General features: G+C 36.1%; 1 protein-coding gene across 1 annotated transcript in view; it reads right to left on the reverse strand.

Annotated features, from left to right (window-relative positions):
• The window catches only part of BMPR2 (bone morphogenetic protein receptor type 2), a 151,743-nt gene that overhangs the window by 11,138 nt on the left and 126,321 nt on the right, over nucleotides 1-14,284 (reverse strand). The window contains exons 10-11 of the mRNA XM_005904256.3: nucleotides 11,486-11,622; nucleotides 1,997-2,169 (exon numbers count right to left, since the gene is read on the reverse strand). Coding sequence (XP_005904318.2) covers nucleotides 1,997-2,169; nucleotides 11,486-11,622 — 310 coding nt within the window. The remainder of the gene's footprint in view (nucleotides 1-1,996; nucleotides 2,170-11,485; nucleotides 11,623-14,284) is intronic.

Consider the following 14,284-nt stretch of genomic DNA (forward strand, 5'->3'; position numbering starts at 1 on the left):
CAGGTAAGGGGAATGGGATAAAGGCAGTCAAAGGTCTTTCAGTTGTAAGATAAATAAGTACTAGGGATCTAATATATAGGATACAAACAATTAACACTGCTCTATGCTATATATGAAAGTGTTAAGACCGAGTTCCCTGGTGACACAGTGGCTAAGAGTCTGAGTTTCCAATGCAGGGTATGCATGTTTGATCCCTGATTGGGGAACTTAGATCCCACATACTGCTTGACATGGCCAAAAAATAAAACAAACAAAAAATAAAATGAAAACTGTTAACAGAGTAAATCCTAAGAGTTCTTATTACAAGGGGAAAAACTGTTTTTTACCTATTTCCTTAATTTTTTATCTATATGAGAATGATGAATATTCACTAAACATTGTAATAATCATTTTATGTATGTAAGTCAAATGATCATTCTACACATGTTAAATTTATAGAGTGCTACATGTCAATTATATCTCAATAAAACTGAAAAGAAAAATAACATAAAAGTGAAGGGTAGTTTAAAATCAAGTATAAACAATCAAATATAGACAATGGGAACATTAACAGATACAAGCATTACAGGAGAAAAGCAACAACTAAAGGAAAACTGCTATGAAGAAAAACTGCTGAAGTTATGAGGCGAATGACAGGAAGGGGAGGAACAGAAAAGCTTTTGTATTGCACAAGAGGGATGGAGGGAAAGAGTCAATACAATGAACCCTAGAGTAGAATGAATGTGAGATGAATTACTATTTGAAGGAAAATTCCAAAGTCACAGGACATGAAGAGCAGCACAGGGTACAACTGAATGGCTCAGGAGGCAAAAATGGCCACAGCAAAGGAAAGCATCAAAAAAAAAAAAAAAGGATTTCCTCCTCCCAGTTAAGGAAAGTTAAAGCACTTAAAGTAAAAGTAGCTGACTCTTATGAGACGTACAAATAGCATACTAAGGCACACAGAAAACACAGAGATAAGGGGTGATGGAAGCAGAAGACTATCTTCAAGGTATTTGTAAGGTGAGAAATTTATATTTAGAAATGCTAATTTCTATCTTCCTTAACTTGCTGATATATTAATAACAGAAATAAAGGTTTATACCCTGAAGGTAATTCAGTCCAAGCACAAGCAGTGTAAACTCAATGTGGGATCCATAGTTCAGAATACAAATTTTCTTGAAAAATTAGAACAGAAAATATCAAAGAAAATGATTCAAGAATTCAGTTATTTTTTATCTCAATTTTCCCTGCTTACTCTTTCTTTTCTGAATCCTTCTCTGAAAAATTTTAACATGTTTTATTTAGATACAATGAAAATTTGTGGGAAGACTTTATCCCCTAAACACAGAATGAAGAAACACAGATTACATGGTCTGAAAAGTTTCAAGTTTTAGAATTTTTTCTAAAAGCCCTTCTAAGAAGTTCTAATAAAGACAGCTTAAAAAAAAAAATCATGGTTCTAATAAAGAAATGTCTCATAAAACAAAGTTCATGATGAGACAAAAAGACTTATGAACTGCTTTCATGTAAAAGTAGCAGCATTCTATAAAGAAAGACCACTGGATAGGGAATCTGGAAACCCTAGTTTCCAGTGAAGCAATGGTTAGATACATATGCAAGTTCACAGTTCTATTTGCTTTAAACAAACAAAATTCAGGGGAAAAAGAAATAAAAACCACGAAGGATAATCAAGACAAAATAGTACGCAGAAGTGCTTATAAAACTTTTGGAACTATGAAAATGCTTTTCCTTTATTATTGTAGGGAACTTTGTGCATTAACAAAGACTAATCTTTTACTGTATTGTTAGATATAAAAACCTATGGATTTCATCTTGCACTTACATTAAACAAAAATATTCAGTAAAAGAACAGGAATACTGAAAGAAAAGTTATGACATTAGACTGCACCAGTTAATCACTGTATGCTTAGACTGTTTTAATAGTATTTATTTTCTGTTCTCTAGTATCAGATTTAAATTCTGACAGACGGATTCCAAACCCTTAGTGTCTTACCGCTCATTCTGCATAGCAGTAGACATTGGATTGACTGTTGGGCTCACAGACTTGTTTCTTTCCCATATCATCATAAGTTCAGCCATCCTCTCTTCAGCACACTGAGCAGTAAGCCGAGCCTCTGCATCCTGGTCCCAACAGTCTTCGATTGTCTCCTTGAGTGATCTCACTGCCTGTAATACAGTATATGTCAAACACTGTCTCTTACCAAAATATAACTGAATTTTTTTAGTGACATGAGGTGAAAGAAAAAATATCAATTTTATTTAACCAATATTTTACATAGCTATAATAAAATATCTTAAGACATCAGAGATTTGTAAAGGGCCGTATTCTCAAAAGGTGAGGAACAAGTACAGTAAGAAAATTTTAATTGAACACATTGAAGAATTATCCACAAGAGCAAGCAGTTGTAGTAAGTCATACGTATCCTCAATGCCATGTGTTTATGTTGTTGTGCATCCACAGCACTGTTATTTCAATCAAGAGCCACTAATTCTACTTCAAAAATGAGTTTAAAAAATTTTGACACTAGACTGTCTTCAATCTCTAAGCTCTTCCTCCTTTACTCCTAGTAGTGTGCTTCATTCTAATCATAAATCTTAAAAGCCTGACACTTTCTTCTTATTTAAACTAGTTTCATTAGTAGTATCAAAATCAGTCCTATTCTGTAACATTCATATATATCTGCAATGAATAGCAGTGTTCCGTTTGGAGAAAGTTGGTGCAAACTCCCTTTTAAAAAGACAGACTTTATATACTTTGATGGACTGGCATCCAGAATTCTTACTCACACTTGTACTCTGATTTTTTTATTAGGTGTCAAGCTCTTCACCTGCCAGTACATTTCTTGTGTCTTCAAGACACTTTCAAAATAGTAAGGCCAGGATTGCCAGATTTAACAAGTAAAAATATAGGATACTACTTACTTAATTTTAGTTTCAGATAATTGGACAAACCATTTTTTAGAGTAGGTATATTCTTGCCAATTCATAAATCAAAGTATTTTATCTGGCAAGCCTATTTTAAGCTAAAAATTTCTGTAAGGAATCTTGGTAACATTTTTAATGTTTCCTAATAATTTGTGTTCTGTAACAACTTGAACCTTAGGTCTCTGGGAAACATCTGTTGTTGCTGTTGTTCACTCACTCCGCTGAATCCGACTCTTTGCGACCCCATGGACTGCAGCACACCAGGGTTCCCTGTCCTTCACCATCTCCCAGAACTTGCTCAAATTCATGTCCATTGAATCAATGATGTCATCAAACCATCTTGTCTTCTCTTGTCCCCTTCTCCTCCTGCCTTCAATCTTTCCCAGGATCAGGATCTTTTCTAATGAGTCAGCTCTTTGTATCCAGTGGCCAAAGTACTGGAGCTTCAACTTCAGCATCAGTCCTTCCAATGAATATTCAGGATTTATTTCCTTTAGGATTGACTGGTTGGATCTCCTTGCAATCCAAGGGACTCTCAAGAGTCTTCTCCAACACCACAGTTCACAAAAGCATAAATTTTGGGGTGCTCAGCCTTCTTTAAGGTCCAACTCTCACATCCATACCTGACTACCAGAAAAACCATAGCTCTGACTAAATGGACCTATGTTTGCAAAGTAATGTCTCTGCTTTTTAATATGCTGTCTAGGTTTGTCTGGGCAACATGATAGTGTTCTTTCTGAATACAGGCTCACTGGGTACACGCACCACGGTCTACCCTTAATACCATTTTCCCCTGGCTCTTCTGAGTTGTCTGCCTCAGTACAGTACTGCTGATTCTCCAATCCTGCCCAGAACACAGATCAAAGAGTGTATCTTTTAAGACTCAACTTTACTTTGAGTTTTGAAATCTATTTAAAAGTATGTTCCAGGCTCTATTGAGTAAAAATTAAAATATGAACAATAGACATAAAACACCAACAATCTTTTCATTAAGCAATAAAAATCTACCTATTTCTTAAGATATGGAAGAACCGGAAGAATATATAATGATAATCTTGAGTTTAATAGCAAGTGTATCATCTCCCTGAGGTAAAAGTTTGGTGTTTATAAGTATGGTTGAGTCTGTTATCGATAGCAGTCATGTTCTATAAAGTTGCTGTGCACTGAATTAATGATGAAACATTAATCCTAGAGGAAATCCTGTGAGTCTCTGAATATAACATTTTCATCAACTGATCAATAAATAATCTTGTTTTACTTGTGTTTCTGTTTAAAGACACCTTTTAAAATATATATTATCAGTTTAAGTCAGATAGAAAAGGAGAAATACTGTATGACATCCTTTATATGTGGTATCCACAAAGAGATGATACAAATGAAATTACAAAACACAAAGAGACTCACAGACTTAGAAAACAACTTATGGTTGCCTATACACACTGCTGTATTTAAAATGGATAACCAACATGGACCTGCTGGAACTCTGTTCAATGTTATAAACAGGAACTCTGTTCAATGTTAAGTGGCAGCTTGAATGGGAGGTGAGTTTCAGGAAGAATGGGTTTATGTATACGTATGGCTGAGTCCCTTCACTGTTCACCTGAAACTATCACAACATTGTTAATTGGCTATACTCCAATACAAAAAAACAAGTTAAAAAATACATAAAATCACTTCATTAATTTGTACTCATGGTCACAGCACTACCCCCCATGCCCTAATGGAGTTTATCTAGAACATGTTTTCCTTTCTTCATAAGGAATATCAAACTTTTCTTGTGCTTAGGAATATCACATAAGAGTTCAGCGTTATACTTAAGGGCTATTTTAAATGGTGAAATCACCAAAAAACGCAAAAAAAAAAAAAAAAAGTGAAAAATAGGGCAGTGAATACATTGCAAAAAAGATACTTTTTTACAATACAAGATATGAAACACGAAAGCCTTATTAGACCTTCAGTTGGGAACATGTACATCTGAACTCAAAATTTTCACTGCTCTGCACACATACACAAATGACTGGGACAGTGTTCTGACTAATGATTCGGGGATTACAAACACACTCTGGCAAGTAGTTGAATGCCAAATATGAAATTCATGAATAATGAGGAAAGACTATATTTAATGAATTTAAAAATGACTTGGATTTTAAGATAACTCAAGAAACTCAAGAATAACTAACTTTTTATGATAAATATACCTCTAAAAACTAGTTATATATTTACCTTAGTATATTTGTAATATTGGTTTGAAAAAATGAACTCGTCGTAAGTTAAGAAGAGAGGAATTTTTCTTTTCCTTTTGAAATAATTTCAAACGTACTTTTCTTTTCTTTCATGATCTTGACATTTTAAAAGACTATGCAGACCTAAAAGTAGCCCAGTTACTTTTGAAAATGTTCCTCAATTTATCTGATATTTCCTCCTGACCAAATTCAAAGTTTGCATCTTTGGCAGAAAATCACAGGAGAGATTGCTGTTCTTCCCACTGTTCTTCCTATCATGTACACATTTTTTTTTTGTCCCATTACTAGAGAACTTAACCTTAACCACATGACTAAGTTGGTGTCTGCCAGGTATCTTCCCTGTAAAGTTCCATTTTTCCTTTAATAATTAATCACTGTTTTGGGAGGGGGAGAGTACTCAAAGCTCCTGTATATATCTTGTTCTGCATTCAACTTTTCACCCATTGGCTTCAGCATCTCTTGCTGTTTCTTGGATGAATCAATTATTTCTATGACACTTGCCAGTAAGAAGACATTTAAAAAGTGATAGTAAATCCATAACAGGAATATAGATAAAGTGCATATAAGTAAGAAAAACAAACACCTTTAAAATATGCTAAAATGCTCAACCTTATTCACCATGTTGAGGTAGTACAATGAAGTAGTTAAGAATATTAGTTCCAAATTTGTAGTATTAGTACCAGCTCAATCAAGATCCTGTTTTCAAATACTGCCTTTATTTTTTACTAGGTGCAAATCAAAATAAGATTTATTTTTCCCTAACACATTAACTGATGAGAAGAACTGACTCATTGGAAAAGACCCTGATGCTGGGAAAGGTTGAAGGCAGGAGAAGGGGATGACAGAGGATGAGATGTTGGATGGCATCACTGACTCAATGGACATGAATCTGAGCAAGCTCTGGGAGCGTGTGATGGACAGGGAAGGCTGGTGTGCTGCAGTCCATGCGGTCACAAAGAGTTGGACACAACTGAGCGACTGAACTGAACTGAGCGCGTTAACAAAAACAAAATTGCATACCACCTAGTGTTAGTGATGGGAAAACAGGCACTTGTATATTATTATTGGGAGTGCCATCACTTTGGAGGGTAAATTTGTATTTTAAAACTTACCCATGAAAAAACCTCCATGTCTGGATGGCTTTAGGAAGGAATTCAACCAAACATTAAAAAAAATAATAATAATGCCAAGTCTTAACAAGTCTTCCAGAAAATCAAACAAGGAAGGTTATTTCCTAATTCATTCTGTGAGGACATTAGTCAAAACAAAGCAGAGCAAGGAACTTTGGGAGGAAAAGCACTGAAAACTTCGCAAATATCATAATCAACTTTACTGAAACTCTGGATGTTAGTCAAATGTTTACAGCAACCAACTTAAAAACATAAATAGAAGGAGAAAGGTCACTGAAACAGGCTAGGAGACTCTGTCGTGTTTTAATTTAGAGCTGCCCCTGGAGTGATGGCAAATATGAAGATGGCAGTCCGTTTTTCCCAAGACAGGCACCTGTTCCCAGAGGGAACAGAGTGACCTTGTTTCCAAGGGAATTATGCTGTCTGTTTTGACATGTCTTCCCTTGAAGATCCAATGCAATAGGCCTGTCTTTGTTCTACCTAACTCAGAACTCTCTTAGCATAGGGAAGTGGCTATGACTAAGTGCATAACATTCTTTGGAAAAATTGAAAGACCAAAGAACAAATGCTACAGCCTGGGGCAAAATGTAATAGTTGAGGCACACAAAAGAAATGCTTGAAAGTCAGGGAAGAAAAACTGGGTGTGAGAAACTTTGGGGAATAAGGGCATTGAAAAGCTTCTGCATATACTGAAGAATCTAAAAATCCACACACAAGTTCAGAGCAGGATGCAAGCTCAGAGAAGACCACAAGCTTTCACAGCTGACTGGCTCAGCCAATGAGAAGACTCGGAGAGTCTTTTCCTTTTTTGTTTCCTTTTTGTCCATAATGATATCCAAAAAGTGATTTTAAACAAAAAATTACAAAGCATGTGAAGAAACAAGAAACTATGCCCCATTCACAGGAATGAAGAAAGGAACAGAACTGTCCCACAGGAAATACAGACATTGGAGTTACTGGCAAAGACTTTAAATATGCTCAAAGAACTAGAAACCATGGATAACGAATGAAAGGAAACTGGGAAAACAACATCTCAACAAATGGAGAATAGCAATTAAGAGATAGAAATTGTAGAAAGGAGTTTAAAAGAAACTTGGGAGGTCAACAGTAAAAACACTGAAATGAAGAATTCACCAGACTGGTTAATTCAGGATTTGAGCAGAGAGAAAAAAGAATTACTAAACATGAAGATAGGAAATAAAAATTACCTAGTCTGAGAAGCAGAAACAAAAAAAGAATGAAGAAAATGAATAGAGCCTAAAAGACTTGTGAGGCACCATTAATCACATCAAACTACACAAAATGAGTGACAGCCCCAGAAGAAAAAATGGAGAAAGAATATTTGAAGAAGTAATAATTCAATAACTTTCCAAATTTAGTAAAAGAAATGAATCTACACATCCAAGAAACTCAATGAACTCAAGGAGAGTTCCATACTGAGACACATTATGATCAAATTATAAAATGCCAAAGAAGAAAAGAGAATCTTGACAGCAGCAAGAAAAGCCACTTGAAATAAACAGTTCGGTTCAGTCACTCAGTCTTGTCTGACTCTTTGCGATCCCATGGACTACAGACACCAGTTCTCCCTGTCCATCACCAACTCCCAGAGCCTATTCCAACTCATGTCCACTGAGTTGGTGATGCCATCCAACCATCTCACCCTCTGTGGTTCCCTTCTCTCCCCGCCTTCAATATTTCCCAGCATCAGGACCTTTTTCAGTAGACAATTTAATAAAATATATCATATCATCATTTGATATGACTAGAGCCCATATCAAAACATTTGATGACTGCATTTATGTAAAAATCATTAACTTTCTCATCTAACACAAGAGGGAGCTCTATAAAGGTGGAGGCTGTATCTAGTGCTCTCTATATTAAGCACACAATACACAGGATTCATTTAGTGAATGTTAATGAATAAATTCAGAGAAGGCAATGGCAACCCACTCCAGTACTCTTGCCTGGAAAATCCCATGGACAGAGGAGCCTGGTGGGCTGCAGTCCATGACGTCGCTAAGAGTTGGACACGACAGAGGGACTTCACTTTCACTTTTCACTTTCATGCATTGGAGAAGGAAATGGCAACCCACTCCAGTGTTCCTGCCTGGAGAATCCCAGGGATGGGGGAGCCTGGTGGGCTGCCATCTACGGGGTCGAACAGAGTTGGACACGACCGAAGTGACTTAGCAGCAGCAGGAGCAGCAATGAACAAATTCATTAACTCCAATAACCATTAACTCCAATAAACTCATTGGAAAAGATTCTGATGCTGGGAGGGATTGGGGGCAGGAGGAGAAGGGGACAACAGAGGATGAGATGGCTGGATGGCATCACTGACTCAATGGATGCGAGTTTGAGTGAACTCCAGGAGTTGGTGATGGACAGGGAGGCCTGGCCTGCTGCAATTCATGGGGTTGCAAAGAGTTGGACACAACTGAGCAACTGAACTGAACTGAACTGAATTAATAAATAAGCTGAATGACACTGTATTGGTTTCTTAATGATCTGCAGTAAGTTCAAAATTCAGTTCACTTCAGTTCAGTCGCTCAGTCGTGTCTGACTCTTTGTGACCCCATGGATTGCAGTATCCCAGGCTTCCCTGTCTATCACCAATTCCCAGAGCTGGCTCAAACTCATGTCCATTGAATAAGTGATGTCATCCAACCATCTCATCTTCTGTCATCCCCTTTTCCTCCTGCCTTCAATCTTTCCCAGTATCAGGGTCTTTTCCAATGAGTGAGTTCTTCACATCAGCTGGCCAAAGTATTGGAGTTTCAGCTTCAGCATCAGTCCTTCCAATGAATATTCAGGACTGATTTCCTTTAGGGTGGACTGGTTGGATCTCCTTGCAGTCCAAGGAACTCTCAAGTCTTCTCCAACAACACAGTTCAAAAGCATCAATTTTTCAGTGCTCAGCTTTCTTTATAGTCCAACTCTCACATCCATACATGACTACTAGAAAAACCATAGCTTTGATTATACAGACCTTTGTTGGTAACATAATATCTCTGCTTTTTAATATGCTGTTTAGGTTGGTTCCCTGGGAATTTTTAAAATGGGTTTTTACATTCATTAATTTTTAGAAGATTTTGAGTTTTGTTACTACAAAAATGTTTTGTAATTTCAATGCAACTATGAAGCAAAATGTCTTCATAGAAAGGGGGGATATTTCATACAGAAACTATGTATTTGCAATCTAATTCTAGTACTAGATTGTCATTGCACAGAAGCAGCAGTTCTATTGACTATAGCACATTAGATTTAAATGGATTTATTGGAAGTGAACCAAATATTACTTACTTCTTACTTAGCAACCTCATCTAAATTGAGAGTAAAAAGTTTTCAGAAAAATATGCATATGGTGCATATCCCATAATGGCAGGGTTGCCAAAAGATACTTTAGAATAAGTAGTCCAATTTCTCTGGTGAAATAAAACCATTTATGGCAGATGAAGTTGTATTTTAATAGATAAAATTTCACAAAGAGATTTTTCTTTGAAGCATACTCTGTTGTGAGGCTGGCACATCTAATGAACCCTGGGAAAGGATTCAGCCTCTTACCTGACATCAAGGACCTCTTAAGAAAAAATCTGTCCCAGTTCCTACCGGAGAAGGCAATGGCACCCCACTCCAGTACTTTTGCCTAGAAAATCCCATGGATGGAGGAGCCTGGTAGGCTGCAGTCCATGGGGTCGCTAGAGTCGGACATGACTGAACGACTTCACTTTGACTTTTCACTTTAACGCACTGGAGAAGGAAATGGCAACCCACTCCAGTGTTCTTGCCTGGAGAATCCCAGGGACGGCGGAGCCTGGTGGGCTGCCGTCTATGGGGTCGCACAGAGTCAGACACGACTGAAGCGACTTAGCAGCAGCAGCAGAGGGAAGGGAAGGGGAGAGGGAGGGGAGAAGAGAAGGTAAGCCTAGGGCCAAAAAAAAATCAGAAAAGCCAGGGGATGGTGACTTTTAAAACATCATTCCTCAAAAGGCAGTAGCTTCTAGTGACTAACATAGGATTTTCACTTCCTCATTTATGAGTCCAAGCACAACAGTACATTGTGCCAAGGACGTTTCCACAACCATAATTCTACAAAATTCCCATGTTTTTATTTTATTAAAAATTTTAGATCTGTATACAAAATAGAAATTAATACAGTATTATACTAAATTATTATACTGTATTATACAAATACAGTATTGTAAAATTAGGAGAGGATAAATGAGAGACAACATAAATAAGAATAAACATAATATTTAAAGTTATAATGGGAACTTCCAGAAGAGAAAGTTTAGAAACAAAAACAAAACCTCAGAACACTGTTAACATGAATTACTTCTGAAGGTAGGACAGGAGAAGTCTTTTCTTTTCCCATTTCCTCTTTTAGCCATTCCATTTAATTTGATTTTGTTTACCATATATAAGCATAACTTTAATTCTTCTAAAAGGTTTTTAAAATAAGAAATACAGGGTACTATCATGCAATTTAATAATTATGACATATAATGAAATACTGATCAAATGGAGAGAAAGTGATAAATCTATAAATGTAATGACATGAAAAATTAGTAAAAAAACAAGCTTCAGAAATGACAGTGGATAATGAGATGATCCTACTCACATTAAAAAAATATATAAGAGTGTGTGAATATATCTGTTGTGTGCAAATGTTTGTTAAGATGCTTTTAGAATTGTAGCAACAATTTACTGAAATGGCAGGAGCCTCTGAAAATATTTCAGCATTGTAAACTTTATTTTTAATAAGCAGAATTTATACATGGTACTTTGGTTTCTTTTTGGTGCAGTTTAAATTTCTACCAGTCAGTGAATATATATGTCTGAACTAATTAACATTTTTGGTACCACTCTCAAGAGAATAAATGGAATGGAATTTCAATCATGTTTGAAATATTATCACGTTAATTATTCCAGCTGTTACCCAATGCGGCAAACTGCAGACATAAGGTAGTCTCTCTAAGGAGTATTTTATACTTGAAGAAAACAAATTAAAACACCTCCAACTTTGAAAATATACAATATCATACAAATCAAGTAAGTTAGATTTTTGGCATTAGACAACTCTAAAAACTATTACCATCAACAATCTATTTTTGCTTCAGGCAACATTTGAAACATATTCAGTCATAAGTCCTCTTTTTTAATAATTTAGTTTTTCCTTACCAGGCTATTTTCTTTCCAAGCTTCTGGGAACTTGGGTCTCTGTTTTTCCCTAGACACCAGAACCTGCATATCTTCAAAAGTGGGATGATTTCCAACCTCTGTCTGAAAAGCCATCTGGTATTCTGGTACAGATTCACCTGTGAATTTTTTTTTAAAAAGGAATGAAATTTATTATTATCATTTTGGGTTTCATGCATTATTAATAAAAGCTCTACTTGTAACAGTCTTTGTTTGATAAATTAAATGTTGCTATAAATTAAATGGTAGTTATAAATTAAATGGTAGTCCTTTTCTACATTTTGTCTCACATATACTTCTTCACCATTTCCATATCTAGGATAACAGGGTATCTTAATACAACTCTCTTCATTTTCCTTTATTTTTAAACTGTGGTTAAATGTACGTAACATAAAATTTACCATTTAAACCATTTCTGAATATACAGTTCTGTGGCACTAAGTGCATTCACAAAGTTGTGCGTTCATGTCCAGAACTTTTTCTGTCTTCCTAAACTGAAATTCTGTATACATTTAAAAGTAACACTCACTTTTTCCTTTTTTAAACTCTTTCTAACATTATTTCAATTCATCTTATATCTCCATTAAAATAATATTCTGCAAACAAGATTTAATTGCCTTTCCTGTGCAAACATTTGATATTGCACTTTATAATTTAACAGTACAAAAGCAATAGCTATTCTTTGAATGTAGTAACTGTTTAAAAAAACATTGCTGATAGCAATGTATTAACTTAAGCTGATACAAGAATCATTTTAGTCACATATGCTTCTAAAAAACAAAAGTTCTGGATTAGGATTTTTAAAATACTATGGCCGAAGTTTCAATAATAGAAATTAAAACTTATAAGGTTCCAATAATATGTGATACTACTGCAATCACTATTTCCAGAAAAACACTTTGAGTACCCAATCAGTGAGTCAGTTCAGGAGCTCAGTCCTGTCCGACTCTTTGCGATCCCATGGACTGCAGCAGGCCAGGCCTCTCTGTCCATCACCAACTCCTGGAGTTTACTCATGTCCATTGAGTCAGTGATGCCATCCAACCATCTCATTCTCTGTCGTCCCCTTCTCCTCTCGCCTTCAATCTTTCCCACCATCAATGTCTTTTCAAATGAGTCAGTTCTTTGCATCAGATGGCCAAAGTATTAGAGTTTCAGCTTCAGCATCAGTCCTTCCAATGAATATTCAGGACTGATTTCCTTTAGGATGGACTGGTTGGATCTCCTTGCAGTCCAAGGGACTCTCAATAGTCTTCTCCAGCACCACAGTTCAAAAGCATCAATTCTTCAGTGCTCAGCTTTTTTTATAATCCAACTCTCACATCCATACATGACTACTGGAAAAACCATAGCTTTGACTAGACAGACCTTAGTTGGCAAAGTAATGTCTCTGCTTTTTAATATGCTGTCTAGTACCCAATACTTCTATTTAATTGGAAAATATACTTCTAAATAATAACTGATTGAATTGCCAGTAATCTAAATAATTATTAATTTATTCCATTATATTTTACAATTATAAGCTGTCGATAAATGTTTTTTCTTTTTTAGGGGCTGGGGAATTGCACTGTGTGCCATGTGGGATCTTACTTCCCTAACCATGGATCAAACCTGTGCCCCATGCAGTAGAAGCACAGATTCCTAACCACTGGACCACCATGGAAGGCGCAAATGCTCACTATTTTTGAAACAACAACAACAAAAAAATCAACCACATTACTAATCTGTTTTTATTAAGTAGTTCCATTTGTCTAATGCTGGGTCAATTCACTGTTTTTCATTTCCCCATGCTATTAATGCTGTTATTCCTACAATATAGAGACCACTTATATTGGAGAAGACTCTTGAGAGTCCCTTGGACTGCAAGGAGATCCAACCAGTCCATCCTAAAGATCAGTCCTGGGTGTTCATTAGAAGGACTGATGCTGAAGCTGAAACTCCAATACTTTGGCCACCTCATGTGAAGAGTTGACTCATTGGAAAAGACCCTGATGCTGGGAGGGATTGGGAGCAGGAGGAGAAGGGGACGACAGAAGATGAGATGGCTGGATGGCATCATCGACTCGATGGACGTTGAGTTTGGGTAAACTCCAGGAGGTGGTGATGGACAGGGAGGCCTGGTGTGCTGCGATTCATGGGGTCGCAAAGAGTCGGACACAACAGAGCGACTGAACTGAACTGATGTCAAATTATTTTTATGCAACCTAAAAGAGTGCAATGCACTGGTAAATACACTGGTAATTAGTTTAAATTTTTATTAATATATCACAATGTCATTGATATAATCATAACAAAAGGAGAAAAATACGTACTCATTTTGCTATTTCAAGTTAGCCTCAAATAAATATTTACATTGAATGAGTTGTTCTTTCATGAAAGGAAGGAAGACAGATAGGAAGGCATGAAGACAAGAGAAGGGAAATTTTTTTAAAAAGGAAGAAAAGGAGAATTTTAAAAAAGGAAGAAAAAGATAATCCAATGGATAGTTCACTACTTCTAATTCCTTACTGAGTCAATTCAGGTAACACTATGAAGTGCAGCTTTGAAAATGCTCAGAGGTTGCATAAGGAAATGATAACTGCTAAAGCCATCAGAGACCAAACTGAATACAGGTAAGCTATTATGAGCAATTAATTAAATCACCCTCAGATGCAAACCCGGAGTTCTTTCTAAAAAGTTTTTTCCCACTGACATCTTTCTGCTAATAATATTTTTGAACACTAGATGGCAATGAAATTAAGGTTTAAATGAAAGCACAAACACATAAAAGTAGACTTAATA

This window comes from Bos mutus, chromosome 2 (genome assembly GCF_027580195.1).
Source record: "Bos mutus isolate GX-2022 chromosome 2, NWIPB_WYAK_1.1, whole genome shotgun sequence".
Taxonomy (NCBI): domain Eukaryota; kingdom Metazoa; phylum Chordata; class Mammalia; order Artiodactyla; family Bovidae; genus Bos; species Bos mutus.